Below are 20838 nucleotides of genomic sequence, written 5' to 3' on the forward strand. Positions count from 1 at the left end.
GAAGCCCTGTCCTCCCCTCCGGGGTCCCCGGGGGAGGGACCCCCATCCCTCCCGGCCTTCTCCCCACCACCTTTGCTCCCCTCAGCACCTCCTGGCCGGGGGGACGTGGGCTGGGGTGGCTCCAGGGCCCCTGTCCCTCTGGAGATGGTGGCCGTGGAGCTCAGCACCCGCAGGAGCCTTGAAAGCCTCTGTCTCCCTCAGTGCCCCCCGGCCCTGCAGCCCACCCTGGGTGCCCTCAGCTGATGGGCTCACGGGTGCTGCCCACCCCAGGTGCTGCTCCACTCCCCCACCTGCAAACCCACCAGTGGGTGAGACGCTGCCAATGCTCCGGCACATGCTCCCTGCCTCAGTTTCCCCTCCCGGGAGAGCCAGGCTTGCCTGCGCCTCACGGACCCGAAGAACGAGTCTGGGGAGGGGGGGAGCAGGGCTGGGGAGCGGGACAGGACTTGCTCCTCGCCCCCGCTCCCTCCCCGAACGCCCGGCGCAGAAATGAGGCAGAACCTGTTCTGCGCACCCGTGGGGATGCTGCCAGCACCCAGCACCCGGCACCCAGCACCCAGAGGACAGGCGGAGGGGGTTTGCTCCCCAGATGCTGCTTCGGGATGTGGCTGGAGCTGGGCTGCAGGCCATCGCGGCTGCCTGGCTCGCTCCGGGGTCTCTGCAAGGAAAACTGTCCCCGAGGGCTGGCCCAGCACCCTGTGCTGGTGGCCAGGGTGTTCCTGGGTGTCACCGGGCTGACGCAGCCTCCGGCCACGGGTGGAGGGAGGCACCGAGGGAGGCCCTGCTCCACCGGCACTGCGGTGTGACAGCAGCTATGGCTGAGACCCAGCAAACTCACTACTGCTCTGGCTCACCGGGGACACACCGCAGGATGTGACCCACTGCTCCCCCACGCCTCCGGCCACGGGGTTTGGCTCTGTCTGCGCTGTGCCCTGCAGCCTGCCCGCGGCCCCGAGGAGGGCCACTGCACCGGTGAGCAAGCCCATCACCGAGGTGTCAGGTACCATCCGTCCGTCCGTCCACCCATCTGTCCATCCATCTCCAGAGATCCAGGAGCAGGGGATGGATCCTGCCGCGTCCTTTCCTGTCCCAGCCTCAGCTGATAAACATTTCTCGTTCTGGACGTTGCTGGTACGAAGGGTCCTGGGCTGGGACGCACAGAAAGGGCTCGGTGCCCATCCTGGGTGACCCAGAGCAGAGCCACCAGCCCACGAGCAGCCCCCGTGGGGACACAACAGTCCCCGAGCCATCGTCCCCTGCAGAGACCTGGCCACGCTCGCTGCGTTTCCAGAGCATCCATCGCAGGGACCTCGTCCGTCTGGGACCTCTCCCTGTCGGAGCTGAGCAGCAAGCGCCCTGCGAGGAGAGGAAGGGGATGGCGGCCGCGGGACAGACAGACAGAGCCGTTGCTAAAGTCTCATTTCCTTAGAAACCACGCTAAAAATAATCCCCTTTTCTTGCGGTCCTGCGCTCGGTGTGTGCTGCCAGGCTGCTGCCGCTGCACCCCGCCGCAATTCCTCCCCCAGCAGCGCTGCCATCTCCCCGTAAAGCTGGGTGATGGCTGGAGCCTGACCCGCCCCCCCCGCCAGCCGCCCTCCACCTCTGATCGAGGGAAACTGAGGCACAGGCCCCCTCTGTGCCGGGGAAGAATGCTCCTGCCCTGGGTGCTGGGGTTTACCACTGCCAGGCATTGCTGGCCTGATCCTGCGTGGGGCTGAGCACCCAGGTTTGTCCTGGGAGCAAACGGGATTGTGCCGGGCAGCGTGGGAGCTGGGGGGCTGGGGGTACCCATGGGATAGGGGATGGGGGTCTGGGGGTACCCGTGGGGTGAGCTGGGGGCCTGGGGCTGCCCCACGGGCTGGGGACCCCTGCAAAGCCCCAGGGACCCCGCACTGCCCCACACTGGGCGTTCGGGGTGGGTGGGGGGCTGCAAGGTGCTGCGGGGAGGGCGGATTTGCTGCCACCCCGCCCATGCCCAGCAGAGACCAATCCACCCAGTCCTCCCAGTGCAGCCCGGGAGCGCTCCCAGAGCTGCTCCGGATAAGGCACCCCCGAGGCCGCATCCTGCCCCGTGCGCTCCCCAGGAACCCCTGGGTGAGGACGGGGGGGGTCTCCCACCCCATCCCCGTGCCCACACCCTTGGCTTCGAGCCTCCACCGGGCTTGGGGTCCCCCTACCCCTGGGTGCTTCCCCTCCGCACCACCCCTTCCCAGCCTGCCTGACGCCTCCCAGTTCAGCCCAGTTCAGCCCAGTTCAGTCCCGTCCGGCGGGTGCTGCTGGCTCCAGTCCCTGCTTTCCTGCCGCCGGGGCGAGGAGGCGCTTGCTCGGCTGCGGTTGACTCAGCTCTAGGCCGCCAGCACCCTGCCGCGGGTGGGGACCGGGGGCCACCCGCCGCCACCAGGGTCCCCGTGGGGTGCTGGGGGGGGTGGGACACGAGCCACCGTGACCCCACGCGCAGCCCTGGGCAGGTAAGGGCGGCCGTGGGGCTGACCCCACTGCTTGCCCCACGGCGGGGCTGCACCGGCACCCTGGGGTGGGGGGGGGTTTGGGGGTCTGGTTCCTCTCGCCCTGTTTGGGGGGGGCTGCAGCCCTCCCCCCCGTCTGCTCCCCACCGAGGAGGGATGGGGTGGGGGCTCCGGGACCCGAATTTCTGCTGTGCCTTTTATCCTCCCCACCCTGTGCTGGAGGCCTGGTCTGGCCGGTGGGGGTGGACAGGGTCCGAGGGCACGGTGATGGGCTGCAGGGCCCCTGGCGCAGGGAGGAGGGTGGGGGGGCACTGGGGGGTGCAGCCCTGGGCTGTGGTGGGGGCGGCTGGGGCCTGCCAGTCCGCAGGGGGCTGGGGGTGGGGGGGGCACGGGGGGGCTGAGCCTGGGTGCATTTGGGGGGGGGGATGTTTCGCCCCCCCTCCATCGCGGCAGGCTGCTTGCAAAGAAAGAAAGGAGATGCGCACCCCCCCAGTTGTGGCTTACTGGGGAGGTTTAACTGGTTTGACTGGTCTGCCGTGCAGGGTGGGGGGCCGGGTGCCCAGCACCCCTCTGCACACCAGCAGGAGCGGAACGTGGGTGCTTGTTTACACCCCGGCTGCACCCACCCGCCGGGGTCCCCGTGGGGGCCGGGGAACCACGGCAGCGCCTGGGCCAGACCTGGGTGACTTTTTTGGGTGCCGCCTCTGTTCCGGGGTGGGGGGGACACCCCCGTGTGCCGCCAGTAAACAGGATACGAGCGGGCTGCGGCGGGGAGGCAGCAGCAGCATCGTCCCAGCCCCGGTGACAGCCGGTACGTGTCCCCTGAGACCACCCCCCCAGCCCTGGCTGGGTGCAGGGTGCTGGTGGGTGTTGCAGGCTCCCTCAGCCTAGCGTGGGGTGCTGGAGGGGGGGTTCAGGTGGTGTGGGGGGGTCCCCGGTGCGTGATGTGGGGGGTTCCCGGTGCTGCTTGGATGAGGGGGGGTTATGGTGGGTTTGGCACCCAGCCCACCCACAGCACTGGTGTGCTCAGGTCCTGCGCTGGGTCCTGGGCTGGGGTCCCCAATGCTGGGGGATGTGTGAGACCCCCCCGGGGCTGGGACAGGGGCACCTGTGGGGCTGGGGACAGGGCTGAGACAGGGCCACCCACAGGGCTGGGATAAGGGCACCCGTGGGGCTGGGACAGGACCCTCTGTGGTGCTGGGGACAGGGCCACCTGTGGGGCAGGGACAGAGTCACCTTCGGGGCTGGGGACAGGGCCACTGGTGTCCGAGCCCCACGGAGGAGGTGGGACCCCCACAGCCGTGCCGGGGTGCAGCCGTGCCGGTGCTCGCGTCCCGGCGGGGGGCCGGGGGGTGGCAGGACTGATTCTGCCCCGTCACTGCTGCAATTTCCTGCCCTCGGCATCTCGCGCCGGGCAGCGCTTTCCCAACGCCGGGCCCAGGAAGGGCAGCCCTGAGGCAACGCCGGGCAGTGGGGCAAGAGCCCCCGCTGCACCCACCACCCTGGGAGCTGTGATGAGCTGAGTACGGTCTCAGCCTGGTTCAGTCTCAGCCCATGATGGGGGCAGCCGAGCCCCCCTTTTGCCACCCGTCCTGGTGCTGTGGCACCCGATGAAGCCCGTGGGAAAGCAGGCAGGGGCAGGGCCGGCCCTGAGCAAACACCCTTTGCAAACACGGGCTGCGGGCAGGATCCCGGCAGCGGGCAGGGCTGGCCCTGGCACGGGGCCGGCAGCGGGGCCTGGCAGCAGGAGAAGCGGCAGGGCCTCCCTGAGCCTGCCTGCACCCTTCCCGCGGGATTGCCCGTGCTCCTTCCCTTGGCATCCTCGGCATCATCCCACCCCTCGGTTTGTCCCCGTTGGGCTCCCGAGGGTGTTTTGGGGTGCAATGGGGGGGGGCTGTGCATGCTGAGCTTCCACTCCATCTCTTTGCAGAGGGTCAGGATGATTCCCACCCCAAAGCGGCCCCGAGGTCCCTCTCCAGATGCTGGCATCACTGGTGCATGCCCGGCACGCTGAGTCCCCTCTGCCGCAGCCCCCCGCTTCTCGGCACCCGCCTAGGCCAGCACCCCGGGGTGCCCCCGCTCTACCCCCCCGCCCCGCCATGGCGCTGGAGCCGGGGGCCGAGGCGCTGCTGGACCTGAGCTTCCTGACGGAGGAGGAGCGGCGCGCCATCGCCGAGGTGCTGCGCCGGGACTGGCAGCTCCGCCGGCGCGAGGAGGGACGCATCAGGTGAGGTGGGGGGTCCCCTGCTCAGCGTCACCCTTGGGGACAGGGTGAAACCCCCAAGAGCAGCCAGCCTGGGGTCCATCCCCCTTGGGGACAGAGCAGCCATGCTGGGGGTCCCTGTTCCCCTGGGGATGGCGGCACCCAGTGAGCCTGGCCAGGGTAAAGCCCCGCAGTGGGTGACACCAGCACTGGGGGTCCCAAACCCCCTGGGAGACAGTGGCTGGTGTCCCCAGGGCCAATCATGGTGGCTCCATCAGCCACGTGGGAAGGGTGATGGGGACGGTGGCACAGGGGTCGATGGCAGCACCAGGGTGGGGGGGGGGAGCTAACGCCACCCTCGTGCCACCAGCAAACTCCGCAAGTCGGTGTCGGACCCGGCGCGGCTGAGGACCCTCACCGGGGACTGGTTCTGCGACGCCCGCGCCCAGCGCCACCGGCACCACCTGGGCTCCGACCTCGTCCGTGCCTCCATCCGCCGCAGGAGGCGGCCGCGGGGTAGGCGAGGGACGGGGACACGAGGGGACGCCGGGGGCTGGGGCTCAACCCGCTGATGTCCCCGATGTCCCCAGGAGTTGGGGACCCGGAGTGTGGTCCCAGCCTAGGTGAGCTGGAGGCCATCAGCGAGCCGCTGGCAGAGGAGAAGGAGGATGAGGATGGTGTGGCGGAGCCGGAGGAGAGGTGAGGGTGGTGGCAGGGTGGGGCTCTCGCCCCCTGGGTGCCCCAGGGCTGGTGGCATCTCTTACCGATACCCCGTGGGGGGGTGGCACGGCCCCGAGATCCCCAGGGGGAGCTGGAAGTGGGGAGGTGGGAGCAGAGCCGTGGTGAAGGGGATGGCATGGCCAGAGCTGCGCCGTCCCGGCGTCTGTCCACTGTCCCGGTGTCTGTCTGTCTGTCTGTCCGCCTCCCAGGGGGGTTTCTGCGGCCCTGCCGGACCCCGGCTCTATAAATAGCTGCGGGGATGGGGGAGGCGCTCGTTAGCTCATTAGCTTGATGACTTGTCGAGAAAAACTAATTACCGTCTCTTCTCGCAGCCCCCCTACGGAGGAGGCGCAGGCAGCCACAGAGCCCCAGGTCGGTGCCTGGTGTGGGGGTTGAGCGGGCACAGCAGAGCCTGCAGCCGGTACCCGACGCCCTGGTGATGGGCTCGGTCAGTGGGGGAGCACCCTGCAGCCTGGGTCACCCTGACTGCCGTGGACCCGGAGCCGCAGCGTCACCCCAGGAGGGTGCTGCCGTGGGGGCCAGCCTCGTGCGTGGTCTCGCAAAGTAGGATCCTGAAGCCCGTGGGGTGGGGAGCGATGGGGGATGTCCCATGGGATGTCCCCCACCCCGTCCCCAGGCACCCAGAGGGGCTGGAGCGAGGGGAGCAGGCGGGGGTGAGGAGGGTGCCCGGGGTGCCCGTTTTCACCCTTTCCCCTACGTGCCACCTCGCAGCCCAGCCCCACGGCCCCGGCTCTGCAGGGGATCCCGGTGTCACAGCCCCTGCGTCAGGGTGACGTCCCGGTGAGGGAGCAGGACGTCCCAGCCCAGCCAGGTAACCGTGATGGGGGGGGGTCAGTGCTGTTGAGATTTGGGGGGTTGGAGCCCCCCCAGCACTGCTTACCAGCCTCCTACCTCCTCCCGGCCCCCCATCCTAGCCCCCCCATCCCTCGCTTGCCTGCTTGCTCCTCTTGCCAAAAAAAGGGGACCCCCCCCCCCGCCCCATCCATCCCTGCTGCCTCGGGACCCCCTGCCCACACGGCACCCTTGCAGGTGACACGGTAGGTGGGAACCCCTTCGGCACGTCCAGTGCGGAGGAAGATGAGGAGGAGCCCGACTCCGCACGCAGCGGGCCCGATGCTGGGGAGGTGGGATGGTGGGACTGGAGGGGCTGTATGGGGCTATATGGGGTTAGGGGGGCTGGAGGGGGCTGTATGGGGTTGGGGGGGCTGTATGGGGCTGGAGGGGGCTGTATGGTGTTAGGGGACCTGTATGGGGCTGTATGGGGCTATATGGCGTTGGGGGGGCTGTAGGGGGCTGTATGGGGCTGTATGGGGTTGGGGGGGCTGTATGGGGCTGTATGGGATTGGGGGGGCTGTATGGGGCTGTATGGGGCTGTATGGGGTTGGGGAGGCTGGAGGGGGCTGTATGGGGTTGTATGGCGTTGGGAGAGCTGTATGGGGCTGTATGGGGTTGGGTGAGCTGGAGGGGGCTGTATGGGTTTGGAGGGACTGGAAGGGGCTATATAGGGCTGTATGGGATTGGGGGGGCTGTATGGGGCTGGAGGGGGCTATATAGGGCTGTATGGGGCTGGGGGGGCTGTATGGGGTCGAGGGGGCTGGAGGGAGCTATATAGGGCTGTATGTGGCTTGGTGGGGGGCTGTATGGGGCGGGGGGGGCTGTATGGGGCTAGAGGGTGCTGTATGGGGCAGCCTGGGGCATGCAAGGCCAGTACAGCACCAGGCACTTGCTGGGAGCTGGGTGCCCTCAGGATGGGGGTCCAGGGAGGGGGTGCTGACTCCCCTCTGCTTTGCATTTCCAGGGGCCGGGGACCCCCCAGACGGATCAGGCATCCCCGGGCCGGGTGTCCCCCCAGAACGGCCACGTGCCCCCGAGCAGCCTGCTGACCACCAGCTCCTCCGTGTCCAGCCTCAGCTCCTCCACGGTACGGGGCTGGGGGCTGCCAATGCGGAAGGGGGGGTGTCACCTCTCCAACCCCCCATTTCGGGGGGGGGGCCTGACCCCGTCCTGCCGCCCCGCAGCTGAGCGGCAGCCTGATGAGCCTGTACAGCGAGGGCGAGCTGGGCAGCGTGGCCGTGCGGGGCTGCGTCCAGTTCTCCCTCCGCTACGACCCGGCCAAGAAGGAGCTGCAGGTCCACGTGCTGCGGTGCCGCGAGCTGGCCGAGGCCAAGAAGCAGCGGTCGGACCCGTGAGTGTCCCAGCTCCGAGCGGCGATGCCCGGGCGATGCCCACGGTGGGTACCCATTGCATCCACCTCCTTTTTTTGGTGCCAGGTACATCAAGACGTACCTACTGCCGGATAAGTCCAACCGCAGCAAACGCAAGACCACGGTGCGGAAAAGGAGCTTGGATCCCATCTTCAATGAGACCCTCAAGGTTTCTAAGCCTGGGGTGGTTTTTGGGGGGGTCCCCCTGGTTCAAGGGGGGCTGGATGGGTGGGGGTGGATAACGTCACCCTGTCTGTGTCCCCTCCCCGCCAGTACAAGCTGGAGAAGAGGGACCTGCAGGGCCGGACCCTGAACCTCTCGGTGTGGCACCACGACAGCCTGGGCAGGAACCTTTTCCTGGGGGAGGTGGAGATCGCGCTGGGCGCCTGGGACTGGGCCAACACGCGCCCCGAGTGGTTCAGCCTCCAGCCCCGGGTGAGTCCCCAGCCCCCCCAGCCCATCCCCCCGCCTCACCACAGCCCCCCATAACCCCCCCATCCTCCCCAGATGCCCATCTCCTCCGACGGCCTCGCCAGCCGGGGCAACCTCAACTTGGCATTGAAGTTCATCCCCGCCGGCTCGGAAGGTGAGAGGTGCCCGTGGGCATTGGGAGGGGGGTGGTCCAGCACGGCAGGGTGCCCCTGACCCCTCTCACCTGCAGACGGGGGGCTGCCACCCACGGGCGAGCTGCACATCTGGGTGAAGGATGCTCAGAGCCTCATCCCCCTGCAGAGCGGCACCGTGGACGCCTTCGTCCAGTGGTAAGAGGGTGGGGGGCACCCTGGGGGGCACCCAGAGGGGCTGGTGTGTGTGTGTGTCCCTCACCCCCCTGTCACCCCCAGCTACGTGCTGCCGGACGACAGCAAGGCCAGCCGGCAGAAGACGCGGGTGGTGAAGCGGAGCCTCAACCCCCTCTTTAACCACACCATGGTGTACGACGGCTTCCAGGCCAAGGACCTGGCCGAGGCGTGCGCCGAGTTCACCCTCTGGCACCACGAAGCCTTTTCCAAGCGCCAGCTGGGTGGCATCCGGCTCAGCCTGGGCACAGGTGGGGTAGGGGGGGGAGCCCCGGGGTGCCCCCCGTGGCTGACGGGGGGTGGTGGTAGTGGCGTGGTGACGGCGGGGGGGGGATGACGGTGGTGGTCTCTCCACAGGGAGCAGCTACGGGCTGCCGGTGGGCTGGATGGACTCGACGGCGGAGGAGCGGGGGGTGTGGGGACGCCTGCTCCAGCAGCCCGGGCAGTGGGTGGAAGCGCTGCTGCCCCTGCGGACCAACCTGGTCCCCCGGGCATAGCCCCCAGCCCCCCTCATGGACCACGCGTAGGGGGACAGAGCTGCCCCCGGAGCATCACTGTGTGGGGCTGGGGTCTGTGCCCCCCGCCCCGACGTTTGCGGCAGCAATGAAGTGGCACCGGAGGGCACATTTGGCGGCTGTTTATTGTTGTGGGGATCGTACCCCGACTGCTCCCGGGGTGGCAGCCCCCGGGCTCCGCTGGCTGGGTCCCCCGGGGTCCCCCGTGTCCCCTTCCCGCTGGGCGAGGGTCCGTCGGTGCTCCAGGATGGCTGCCCAGAGGCGGTACGCCGGCCCGCGCCTGCTGGGACACGGGGGGGCTGTGGGAGGGAGGGGGACCAAGCCATGTGTCCCCCCCCCACCCAGCACTGCCACCCTGCTCTCCCCACCCTGGCCAGGCCAGGAGGGGCAACGTGGGCTGGGGGTACCTGATGCCCACGTAGAAGAGGTCGTCACGGGTGGCACAGCCCAGCAGGTCCCGCAGGGTGAAGCCGTGGGAGAGGAGCTGCAGGAGGTGGCGGGGGGTGTTGGGGGGCAATGCCGGGGATGGGGGTTGCCCTGCTCACACCAGTGACCCCCAGCCCCCACGTAGCTCTGTGTGCCAAGTGGCCACGGGCCTCACCGTGGCCGTGGTGGCCGGGTCCGTGCCGTGTCGCTGCAGCCACTCGAGGAGGAGGGGGTCAGCCCGTCCCTGGTGGGGCTGGGGGCTTGGGGGCGAGCGATCCTGCCCCAGGGCAAAGCATCCCGGGGGGGCCTCCCCGTGCTCCCCGCTGCGCTGGGGCCGGCTGGGGACCATGGTGCCATCGTCCCCGGAGCAAAGCACCCGCTGCACCAGCCGCTGCCACTCCTGCTCCTTCTCAGCCAGCTCCTGGAGCAGCCTGGGGGAGAGCGGAGCATGGACTGGCACCGGGGGGGGCACGGACTGGCACCCGGGGGCCACGGACTGGCACCGGTGGGGGTACAGACTGGCACCGGGGGGGCACAAACTGGCACCGGGGGGGGCACGGACTGGCACCCGGGGGCCACGGACTGGCACCGGTGGGGGTACAGACTGGCACCGGGGGGGGCACGGACTGGCACCGGGGGAGATGGGGGCACAAGGACCCGTGAAGCCTTACCTGCCTGTCTCTGTGCGGAGGTGGCAGAGCTGTGCTACCAGGTCTGAGGGTGTCCGCAGGGAGGGCAGGGAGTCCGCCAGGGTGCTGGGGCCAGTGCTGAGTCCCGAATTGGTGCTGAGCCCCGAATTGGTGCTGTCCTGCTGGGGTCGGCTCCCAGGGATGGACAGCCTCGGCGGCACGGGGTCGTCCTCGTCACTTGTGTCCTTGGTGCTGTCCCCCCCCAGGCAGCCGGGCTTCAGTCCCAGGTCTGCGGGGGCAGAGACGGGGGTGGGCACAGGGAGGTGCCCGATGGCCTCGGACCCCAGAGCACGGGGGACAAAACTGGGAGCTGAGCCACGGCTGCCCCAGTGCTGGCTCCCCCTCGTATCCCTTTCCCAGCACCCCAAAGTGCCCCAGCCCACCCTGGGCCAGCCGCCCTCTTCCTCCACCCACCCAGCCACGGTGGTGGGACCCGGACCCGCATCCCGGCCGTCCCCCAGTGCCACCCACCTCTCACCAGCACGGTGAAAGCCGCCTGCACCGCCCGGCTCATGGCATCGTCCAGAGCAAACATCCAGTGGGGTTTGATGTGATGCCGGCGCAGCACCCGTCTCACCTGGAAGGGACAGAGCCGTGCCAGGGCATCGCTGTGCCAGGGCATCGCCCACACCAGGGCATCGCCCACACCAGGGCATCGCCCACACCAGGGCATCGCCGTGCCAGGGCATCGCCGTGCCAGGGCATCGCCCACACCAGGGCATCACCATGCCAAGGCATCGCCGTGCCAGGGTATTGCTGTGCCAGGGTATCACCCACACCAGGGCATCGCCATGCCAAGGCATCACCCACACCGGCACATCACCATGTCAGGGCATTGCCTGCACCAGGGCACCGCCGTGCCAGGGCATCACTGTGCCAGGGCATCACTGTGCCAGGGCATTGCCTGCACCGGGGCATCACCGTGCCAGGGCATCACCCACACCGGGGCATTGCCCACACCGGGGCATCACCCACTCAGCACCCTACCATTCCATCCCGGGCACTCACCGCTGCCTGGAAGCCCAAGAGGGGAGCCCGGAGGTGGGGAAGGTTCAGCCCCTCGGCCCGCAGCCGGGTGTGCAGTGCCAGCAGGTCCTGGCACAGCTGGTGCTGGCTGGGGCACTGGATGTAGCTCCGCAGGCAGCTCAGCAGCTGGGTGAGATGCTCCGAGCCCAACCTCGCACCCACCGTGCTCTGGGTGGGCAAAGGAGATGCTCAGGGGCTGCCACCATGCCCAGCTGCTATGCAGACCCCCCCACCCCGGGCACCCAGCACCCACCTGGCTCTCCTGCAAGGCAGCGACGATGGCCGGTGCCTCGGCGGTGAGGACGCGGTGCAGCGTGGCCCGGCGCTTGCTGTCCTTCCGCAGGAGGAACCCGTCCCCGCTCTCCTCGGGGGACGACGAGCGCAGGCTGCGGTCGGAGCCAGCCGAGCCCTGGGCAGTGCTGGGGGAAGGTGGGCAGGGTTGGCACTGCCCCCCTCCCCGGCCTCGGGCATTTAGGAGCGTGGCCTCAGGGAGGGCTTGGCAGAGGGCATGGGGGACCTCCCGCAAGCCCCCCAAGCTGTAGTTGGGAGGGATGTGATGCCCTGGCACAACGAGGGGGCATCGCGGGGTGCAGTGCTGGGATATGGCAGGGGGGAGTGGGTGCCATGGGAGGCAGAAAGCCAACTCCCACCCCTGGGTCCCTCCATCACCCCCATGCCCAGGATGTCCTACCCCAAGTAGCTGTGGCTGGAGGCTGCCTCGCCAGGATGGCACGGGAGCAGGGGGCTGCCCGCTGTGCCCCTCACCGGGGCATCCTGCCTGGCTGAGGAACATCCCCCGGTCCCATCGCTGCCCTCCACATCCCCATCCCGCTGCCCAAAGTGGGGGGGATCACCTGCCAGGGAGACGATGAAGATGGTTATTTAGCAGCTCGTGCCAGGCCCCCCCATCCTGCCCCCCCCCCCAGACTCACCCCCCGCCGGGGGCAGGGCCCGGCTCCGGGCTCTCCTGGCGCCGGCGAGGAAGGGATCCTGCAGCAGCGCCGCGGCCGTCGCCCGCTCGGCCGGGTCGGCCTGGAAGCAGCGCAGGATGAACGTCTTGGCTTTGTCCGACATGGACTCGGGCACCTCCGGGTGCATCTTGAACATGCCCACCTGGAGGAGAGACACTCGTGGGGGCTGCAAAGGGACCGGCCACCCCAAGGGGGGACAATTTCAGAGCTGCGGAACCCCCCCCCCGCCATCCCCTGCCCAACCCCATGGGTACCTTGAACATAGCAGCCTGGGGGCTGCCCAGCTCGTAGAAGGGGGGCTTGCCCGTGGCCATCTCGATGATGGTGCAACCCAAGGACCAGATATCCGCTGGCTTCCCATAGCCCCACGGCCCCTGGTCGATGATTTCTGGGGCCATGTACTGCAGGGTGCCTGGGGAGAGGATGAGGAGGGGTGAGAGGAGCCCGTATCCACCACCCAAACTCCCCCTCCGGGTGGGTCCTCCTTCTCCCCATGCTGGGTGCAAGGATGCAGACCCCAGCATCGCCTGGTCCTCAGCGTCCCACCGCCCCCAGCCCCGTGCTGCCCTCACCCGTGAAGGTCTCGGCACTGGGGCTGATGCCCGCCAGCCGCTTGGAGGTACCAAAGTCGGAGATCTTCAGCACCCCGCTGTACGTGTTGATGAGGATGTTGTCTCCCTGGTGTGAGAAAGGCACCCCAAAATAAAACCAAGCCACAAAATGCTCCTGGAGCTCAAGCAGGGCCGTTGGGCATCAACCCTGGGACTTTGGGCAGGAAGGGGCAGCTCCTGGCTGCCTGGTGCCCCCCTGAAATGAGGGGGTCAGGCCTCGTGTCCCCAGGATGGGTGATGCCCCACCTTGATGTCGCGATGCACGATGTGGTTATCGTGGAGGTAGCTGAGCCCGTCGAGGATCTGGCGGGTGTAGAAGACGATGGTGGGTTCATTGTCCTTCAGGGGTCCCCACTTGGAGCGCAGCAGGGACGAGAGGCTCCCTGGAAAGGGGGCACGGAGCAGCAACCCCGTTTAGACCCCACATATGGCCACGTGTCCCCCTTTGACCCCCAAATCCCATCCCCAGCGCTGCCCACCTCCGGGCACCTCCTCCATGAAGATCTTGATGAAGCCATCCTGGCTGATGGAGCCCAAGTACTGCACGATGTTCCTGTGCCGCAGGCGCTTGTGCAAGGCGATCTCCTCGTGCAAGGGCTGCGAGTACCTGCGCGGCGGGACACTGGGGTGAGGGGCTTGCCCAGGGTCCCCTGGGACCCCCCCGGGACCCCCCCAGCATGGCACCTACCGGCTGTCCCGCTCCGGGATCTCCTTGATAGCGATGCGCACTTGGTTGCTGAGGCAGCGCCCAGCGTAGACGACCCCGTACGTCCCCCTGCCCAGGACCACCCGCTCGCCCGTCTCTGAGTACTCGTAGCTGTACTGCAGGCAGAGATTCGAGGTGGCAGCCTGTGCCACCCAGCACCCCGTGTCACCCCATGTCACCTCGTGTCCCCATCTCACCTCCAGGATGGGCTGCGTGGGGCTGGGCACCTCCTCGCCACCCGTCGCCTGCTTGGCCAGGAGGGACTGGATCTGGTCGCAGAACCTGCCGGCGGGAGGACCGATGGTCCTGAGCCCCAGTGAGGATGCTGGGGACCCAGCCACTGACCCCCCGGCACAGAGGGGCTCCTGCTCCCCCTTCCCAGTCTGTCCCCCACCAGTGGCATGGGGGGTCTGTGCCACCCTGCTTTGTGGGACGCAGCTGCAGGGGTTGCGTCCCTAGGAACACCCCTTTTCCCCCAAAATTAAGCTCCCATCCCTCCCCACTCACCAGGGCAGTGATCGGGGGTCCCCCATGCCCCCACCAGCAATGTGGGGGTCCCCGTACCCCCCAACCCTCTGCTCACCACCGGCAGTGCTGCTGAGAGGGGAAGTAGAGCTGGAAATCCTCCTCCACGTGCACCACGTAGAGGAAGCAGCCCCGTTCGTCGCACTTGCAGATGCTGGAGGGAGAGAACCCCCCCCCCGCCCCGTCAGCGCTGGGGCTGATGCTGCCCACGGGGCGGGCAGAGGGGCTGCGGGCACACGGGGGGCATCCTCGGTCCTGCCGGCGAGGGGACCGGGGACACGCTTACCTGACACCCCGGATGGCCGTGGCCGCGAAGGTCCAGCTTGAGGCCGCTTTCTGCAGGAGAAGGGACAGGTGAGGAGGGGGGTGGTGGGGACCCCCCCAGCCTCCCCCCAGCCCCATCCCTACCTCCTCCTCTGTGGGGCAGACGAGGGCGAGCGTCAGGGTGGGCTCCTCCGTGCCACCGTGCAGTGCCAGCCGGGCCGGCCGCAGGACCTTGCTGAGCTCCAGGACCAGAACCTGTGGCAGTGGGTGGCTGCGGGTTGAGCCCCCCAACCCCACCGGGTCTCCAGCCCACACCCCTGCACCCCCACCCACCCACTGGGGTTGGCACCACTGGGCTCCTCGGTGCCTCCCCAAATCCCCGGTGAGCCCAGATGACCGGGTGGTCCCCAGGGATGTCGGGGGGCCGGGCAGGAGGGGGTCAGCTCCGTGGGACCCCTCACCGGGCAGCGTGGCGCGGCGATGAAGGGCTGGCACGCCTCGAGAAGAAAGCCCAGCCAGAAATCAGCCAGCTCCTGCCGGGCGGACGGGACCTGCGGGCTCCTCTGGAAGTGTTTGTAGAGCAGGAAGGTCTCCATGACCGAGACCAGGTACCTGCAGGGGGTGAGAGAGGAGAGAATGTCCCCAGCACCCCCTAAAAGCCCCTAAACCCCCTCCTGGGGCACAGCCACCGGGGTCTGGAGACCCAGTCTCGCCCGGGCACACGCTGTGCCGTGCCGTACCAGCCCGGCGCGTTAAGCTTGTAGAGCTTCTCAGAGGCTTGGATGACTTTGCTGAGGTCGTTGGCCAAGATGCCAGCTCCGAGACAAAATCCCACATCCCAGTAGTAGCGCAGCTCCTCCAGGCTGCCCTTACGACCCTGCAGGCAGCTCAGCTTCACCCCTGGATGGGGGAACCGGAGCCCATCACCCCTCCGCTGGCATCCCCGCACCCGGGCACGGCCACTCCGGGGGTGCCCCGATGCCAATGGACCCCAGCACCTGGTCCCCATCCCCGCTGGGTCCTTGTCCTCGACCCGCGGGTGGGCACCCACCGATTTGCTGCAGCTGTACAGAGGTTTCGAACTGGTGCCCAGCGGCCACGAGGAGGACGGCGGCGTTGATGCCCGCGTGGAGGCTCGGCTCCACCTCGAAGGCTTTGCTGTACCTGGGCAGAGATGCTGGGGGTGGAGGGCACGGGTGCTGCCACCCCCCTGCCAGCCAAAACGCGGCTGCCTCGGGGTCCTGAAGCAGCCCCCTACGATGAGGGAGCACTCCCAAACCAGAAAAATCCAAAAAAGAAGTAAAAACCATAAAAGCCCAGTAGGAATTAGCATCACCTGCCTCTGCGCTGCTGCTGGGGGGGGGTTTGAACGTGGGGCTGCGCTGCCCAGAAAGCCCCCAGAGCCCCTGTAAACCCCCCCGGATGGGGCACGGGCAGGCAGGTGGCTCCCAGCCCTGTCCCCAGCCCTGTCCCCAGCCTCACCAGTAGAAAGCCTGGTCCCTCGTCTCGGTGTCGGTGAAGCCGGAGCCGATGAACATGTCCTTGTAGATGCGGCCGCACAAGCAGAGGAGGTCGGGCGCAGCCCCCTCCCCGCGCTCCACCACGGGCAGCAGCACCGACAGGGCCTTCTCCCGGTCCCCGGCACGGTTACGCCTGCGCACACGCGACCGGCGCTCGGCAAACGGCACCGCCGGCACGGCCCCTCGGTCCCCCGACCCCGTGCCATCGGGATGCCCAGGGTATGTGTGTGTGTGTCCCCCCCCCCCACCGCCACCGCTCACCGGCTGAGGGCGAAGGCGTAGTGGAAGCGGACGTTGTGCTGCTCGGCCACGGCGCAGGTCGGCAGCGCCTGGAGGGTCTCCACCAGCGAGACGATGGCATCGTAATCCTGCGGGGACGGTGGTGGGACTTAGCCGGTGGCCCCCGTGCTGCCCGTCCCCAGCTCCGCGGGGCAATGCTCTCCCTGGACCAGCCAAGCCCTAAGGGTTGCAAGCTCCTCTGAGCAAGCGGAGGCTGTGGAGCACCCCCCCGGGATGCTGATATGGCCCCCAGGACCTCCTCAGGACCCCCCCTCCAGCCCTCACCTGTACGTCGCGGTAGGAGAGGAGGAGGTTCACCACGATGTCCAGGCTGAGCAGCTCCACGCTGTCCAGGCGCTGCTGGATGCGGGCCAGCTCCCGGCTCAGCTGCTCCCCTCGGTACCTCTCCCGTGCCCTCCGGATATCCTGCCGGATCATCTCCCGAAAATACCCGCTGGGGATGAGGGGTAGAGACGTGGGGCTTTTGGGGTGGTGGCAATTCTCTGCCAAGCCCTGCCAGCCCACGTGGGTTTGCCCGCAGCCGGAGGGGTGGGCAGCAGTACCAGGAGTTGGTGGGGATCCCCTCCAGCAGTTGGACAAGCCGGGCTGCCAGCGGGGTGAAGAAGGTCTCTGTCTCAAAGCTGGGCTGGAAAAGCTCCGTCAGATACTTCATGGCCCCGGCGTCGCAGCAGACGACCTTGTTCTGGGGGGTGACCACATAGGGGATGAAGGTGTAGCTGCTGCAGAGGTCCTGAGGGAGGGGAGAAGGGGTGAGCAGCTGAGCCAGCCGAGCCGAGAACCCCTCTACTCGTGTCATGGACCAGCTCCCTCTCCCCACGCTGCCCGGACCACACAGGCCATGCTAACGCAACCACCTTCCATAAGTCACTAGCAGGGAAAGACAAACCAGCTTTATCTCTGACTGCCATTATTACGCTCCAGAGTGAACACTCCTGGTTCTTTTCAAAACCAGGTACACCTCTCCATGCTGCTGTTCCTGGCACTTGCTCTGAGTGAGTGACACCCCCCCCCAACTCAGATTTGGGGAGACATCTCACTCCCTGTCTGCAATATCCACCCGCTGAGGCTGGGGAGAGGCAGCTCTGGGGGGAGAGAGGGGCTCAAACCCCCCAGCACCGCGGCAGCGAGCACGGGGACAAGAGACGCACCGAGTTCTTCTGGCAGATGTCCTCCTGGGGAGAGAGGGAAGGAGAAGGGATTTAATGAGCGTCCCCGGCAAAAGAAATCAGCTGATTTCAGGCTCAGGGATCGGAGTCACCTGGAAAACAGCCAGGGACAGCGAGGGACACTGGGGCCGAACCACGTGGGCGGCCAGTTGCCCCCACACCGTGAGGGTCGTGTGTGGACCCCCCCCACCCCAGGCAGCCGGGTTCTCATCCAAACCCAGCACAGGGAAGGGGTCTCCAAACGGGTGCTCCCCCGAGTCAGGGCGATGTTTGGGGACGACTTGGACACGTTCCCATCCGCATTTTTTTCCTCGAGCGGCGAGAATCCCTCCCGCCGGCCCCTTCCGTGCAGAGGGTTTTGCTTCCAAGGAATCGGCTTTTCCCAGGGAAAAGCACCTCTTGCAGAATTCCCAGCCGGCTGGGGCCAGGGGAGCACCCAGCACCCCACACCCAGCTCCGGGGCTCAGCAGGGTCCCCAGCCACCCCCTCCTCATCCCATCCAGACACAGGGAAATCTCTGCCAGAGCAGGATGCGACCGTGGGAACTCGGCTGGGCTCAGGGGAGGGATGGAGATCCCCCTCCTGCCGGCACGGATGCTCCAGGCATTTGGGGCTATTCCCATCCTGGAGAAGCAACACCTGGGGCGGTCGGGGTGTCCCTGTCCCTGTCCCTGCTGACCTGCAGGGCCTGGAGGGGGGACAGGTCGGCCTGGCAGCACAGCAGGACGTTGTGGGACATGTTGAAGCTCTCGCGGACGCCCAGGTGGTAGAAGAGGGAGGGCTGGCAGATGGAGTCGCTCAGCTCCACCACGGCCACGTCTGCGGGCGGGACGGTGGGGATGCTCACGGGACCAACGCCAGACCCCGAATTCATGGGACAGGGGAACCAGGCACCCCCAGGTTTGGGAGGGGGGGGTCCACACCCCCTTAAGAAAGGGGATGGCCCCTGCCATCACAGCACCTGAGGCCACAGTGAGGGGCACCCGCTTGCTGCCGCGGCACAGGGTTGAACCCTGAGCAAACCCTCCATAAAAAACCCACCCTTTCTGAAATCACACCCGCCTGTTTAATGTCCGTGTGGACGTCCCGACAAATGTCCAACCACCCTGGAAAGTAAACAGGAGGAAGGCAAAAGAGCAAACAGCGAAACCACCCGAGCACACAGCCGGCAGAGCTCCGCCGGGAGCTGCGCGGGGGCTAGGGAAAGCCTCGGCCCAGATATTCCCAGACAACTGGGATAACCAGGCAGAACAGCAGGAAAAGGAGGGTGATAGAAACCCCACACCAGGGATGCCGCCGGCGGAGCGGGTCGCATCCTCACCTGCGTTGTAGAAGCGGTCGAGGGTGGCGGTGTCGCCCAGTGCCAGGGTGCCGAAGGGCAAGGCGTGCAGGCGTGCCCGCAGGTCGCGGCAGGCGTCGCGCAGGCTGCGCAACGCAGGGCAGGCGGCCGGCTCCCGGCCCAGCACGCAGACGACGCTCAGCGCCCGTCGCCCACCTGCCCGTCCCCGCATCCTGCACACCGGCCGGCCCGTCGTGCCCGCCACAGCCAGCGGGTCCTGCCAGCAGCTCCCAGCGACCGGGGGGGTCCCTGGCACCTCCATGGCCGGGACAGCCAGACCCACCGTGGGGGCTCGGATCGAGCACCGGGGGAGCCCGTACCCTGCACCAAGCTGCCCTGGTGCTTACCGGGAGAGCCCTTACCTTGCACCGGGCTGCCCTGCACCGCGGTGCCTTATTCCCCTCCGGAGAGCCCGTAGTCTGCACCGGGCTGCCCTAATTCCCCCCCCGGGAGAGCCTGTACCCTGTACCGGGCTGTCCTGCACCGGCTTGCCCTGCTCCTTACCGGGAGAGTCCGCACCCCGCACCGGGCTGCCCCATTCCCCACCGGGAGAGCTCGTACCCCGCACCGGGCTGCCCCGTTCCTTACCGGGAGAGCACGCACCGGGCTGCCCCGTTCCCCACTGGGAGAGCTCGTACCGGGCTGCCCCGCTCCTTCCCGGGAGAGCCCGCACCCCGCACCGGGCTGCCCCGTTCCCTACCGGGAGAGCACGCACCGGGCTGCCCCGTTCCCCACCGGGAGAGCCCGCATCGGGCTGCCCCGTTCCCCACCGGGAGAGCTCCCTACCGCGCCGGCTCGCACCGGGAGGGTCCGCCCCGCTCCCCGGGCTCCTTCCCGGGCTGCCCCGCACCGGGCTCCACTCCGCCCCGCTCCGCCCCGGGCACCGGGCGCCGCTTCCGCCTGGCCCGGCCGTGAGTCACCGGCGGCCCCGCCTGCTCGCCCCGGGACGGGACGGACCCCCCCGGCCGGATCCTGCCCCGCGACGGGCACCGGTTGCAAAAGGCCGGTTGCGAAAGGGGAGAGGGGGGAAGGGGAAGTGTGGGGGGGGCCGGTTCCCCCTCCCTCTCCCGAAATAACGGCCCCAAAGTCGCCCGGCGAAGCGAAGCCGGGGTTCTCTGGGCGGCGAAGGGCCAGGCAGCCCCCCCACCCCCCGTATTCCCATCGCATCCCCCCGGCTGGGGCGAGGGGCTGGGGGGCTGGCTGGGGAGGAGGGGGCCGTGCGGGCAGAGCTGCGGGGACAGGGGACAGGGGACAGGCTGGCACAGCACCCTGGCCTCGGCCGCCGTGCAGGTGGACAAGCCACCGCACAGACAGACAAGCCACTGCACAGGCAGACAAGCCACCAAGCAGGCAGACAAGCCACCGTGCAGGCAAACAAGCCACCGTGCAGGCAAACAAGCCACCGTGCCGGCAGACAAGCCATCGAACAGGCAGACAAGCCACCGCACAGACAGACAAGCCACTGTGCAGGCAAACAAGCCACCGCACAGACAGACAAGCCACCACGCAGGCAGACAAGCCACCGAGCAGGCAGACAAGCCACTGCACTGCCAGACAAGCCACCGAGCAGGTGAACAAGCCACTGTGCAGACAGACAAGCCACTGTGCAGGCAGACAAGCCACCGCACAGACAGACAAGCCACCGAGCAGGCAGACAAGCCACCACGCAGGCAGACAAGTCACCGTGCAGGCAAACAAGCCACCGCACAGAGAGACAAGCCACTGCACAGACAGACAAGCCACTGCACAGACAGACAAGCCACCGCACAGACAGACAAACTGTCCCAGCCTTGTTCCCACGGCAGGGCCGGGCCAGCCCGGGGCAGGAGGGAGGAGCGGGGACGGCGGGTGCCCGGGGACGGCGGGACACGGAGCCCTGCCTGCCCAGGCCTGCTGCTCAGCCCCACCGCCATTTCGGGGAAGGCAGAGCCGGGGGCGCGGTGGCTGCGGCACACACCGTGCCCGGCCTCCTCCCCTGCTGCCGCAGGAAGGAATGCGTCCCTCCTCCCCATCGCCCAGCGTTAGCAGGGCTGGATGCGGCCGCAGAGGTGCGTGTCCCCGCCTCGAGCCCTGGCCCACGCTCATCTGGAGCCAGGGAGCCCAGCCCAGCAACTCCCCCAATTCCTCCAGCCTCGGCTTGTGGCCACCCCTGCCCGCCACAGCCCCCCGGGGCCAGGCGAGGGACATGCCCCGTGGAGGGGACACCACGGGCTGAGATCCCCAGGACAGGAAGGCATGATGTCCTGTTGCTCCATTCTCCAGCATGGCATCTCCCATCCCCATACTGGTTCCCATCCCCTGGTCACTGGGAGGACTGGAGTCACTCAGGACCCTCCACCAACACCAAGCTGTGGGCAGGACGCAGCCACA

General features: G+C 68.2%; 2 protein-coding genes across 3 annotated transcripts; one reads left to right on the forward strand and one right to left on the reverse strand.

Moving 5' to 3' along the window:
- Window positions 1–2299: 2299 nt before the first annotated feature.
- SYTL1 (synaptotagmin like 1) lies at window positions 2300–9034 on the forward strand. Of its 2 annotated transcripts, none has more exons than XM_075173546.1 (15): window positions 2300–2468; window positions 4396–4692; window positions 5039–5184; window positions 5259–5367; window positions 5721–5760; window positions 6121–6220; window positions 6439–6533; window positions 7208–7330; window positions 7428–7594; window positions 7680–7782; window positions 7887–8048; window positions 8121–8199; window positions 8275–8374; window positions 8456–8661; window positions 8768–9034. In XM_075173546.1, exons 2-15 carry the CDS (start codon window positions 4445–4447, stop codon window positions 8905–8907), a joined length of 1818 nt encoding a protein of 605 aa, XP_075029647.1. In that variant the 5' UTR covers window positions 2300–2468; window positions 4396–4444; the 3' UTR covers window positions 8908–9034. The 2 variants fall into 2 exon arrangements, with proteins under 2 accessions (XP_075029647.1, XP_075029645.1); XM_075173544.1 differs by lacking the exon at window positions 2300–2468 and adding an exon at window positions 3128–3276.
- Window positions 9028–19307, reverse strand: MAP3K6 (mitogen-activated protein kinase kinase kinase 6). The gene is made up of 28 exons (XM_075173543.1): window positions 18451–19307; window positions 17809–17948; window positions 17112–17135; window positions 16506–16693; window positions 16228–16396; window positions 15925–16031; window positions 15626–15796; window positions 15195–15307; window positions 14884–15043; window positions 14605–14755; window positions 14288–14398; window positions 14166–14215; window positions 13938–14033; window positions 13552–13636; window positions 13337–13470; window positions 13128–13255; window positions 12895–13031; window positions 12610–12715; window positions 12292–12449; window positions 11999–12179; window positions 11758–11920; window positions 11320–11485; window positions 11049–11234; window positions 10512–10617; window positions 10023–10269; window positions 9527–9782; window positions 9333–9409; window positions 9028–9205 (listed from the first exon to the last, which is right to left on the reverse strand). Exons 1-28 carry the CDS (start codon window positions 18728–18730, stop codon window positions 9049–9051), a joined length of 4047 nt encoding a protein of 1348 aa, XP_075029644.1. The 5' UTR covers window positions 18731–19307; the 3' UTR covers window positions 9028–9048.
- Window positions 19308–20838: the final 1531 nt, after the last annotated feature.

The sequence above is a fragment of the Calonectris borealis genome, chromosome 25, assembly GCF_964195595.1.
Source record: "Calonectris borealis chromosome 25, bCalBor7.hap1.2, whole genome shotgun sequence".
Lineage (NCBI taxonomy): Eukaryota > Metazoa > Chordata > Aves > Procellariiformes > Procellariidae > Calonectris > Calonectris borealis.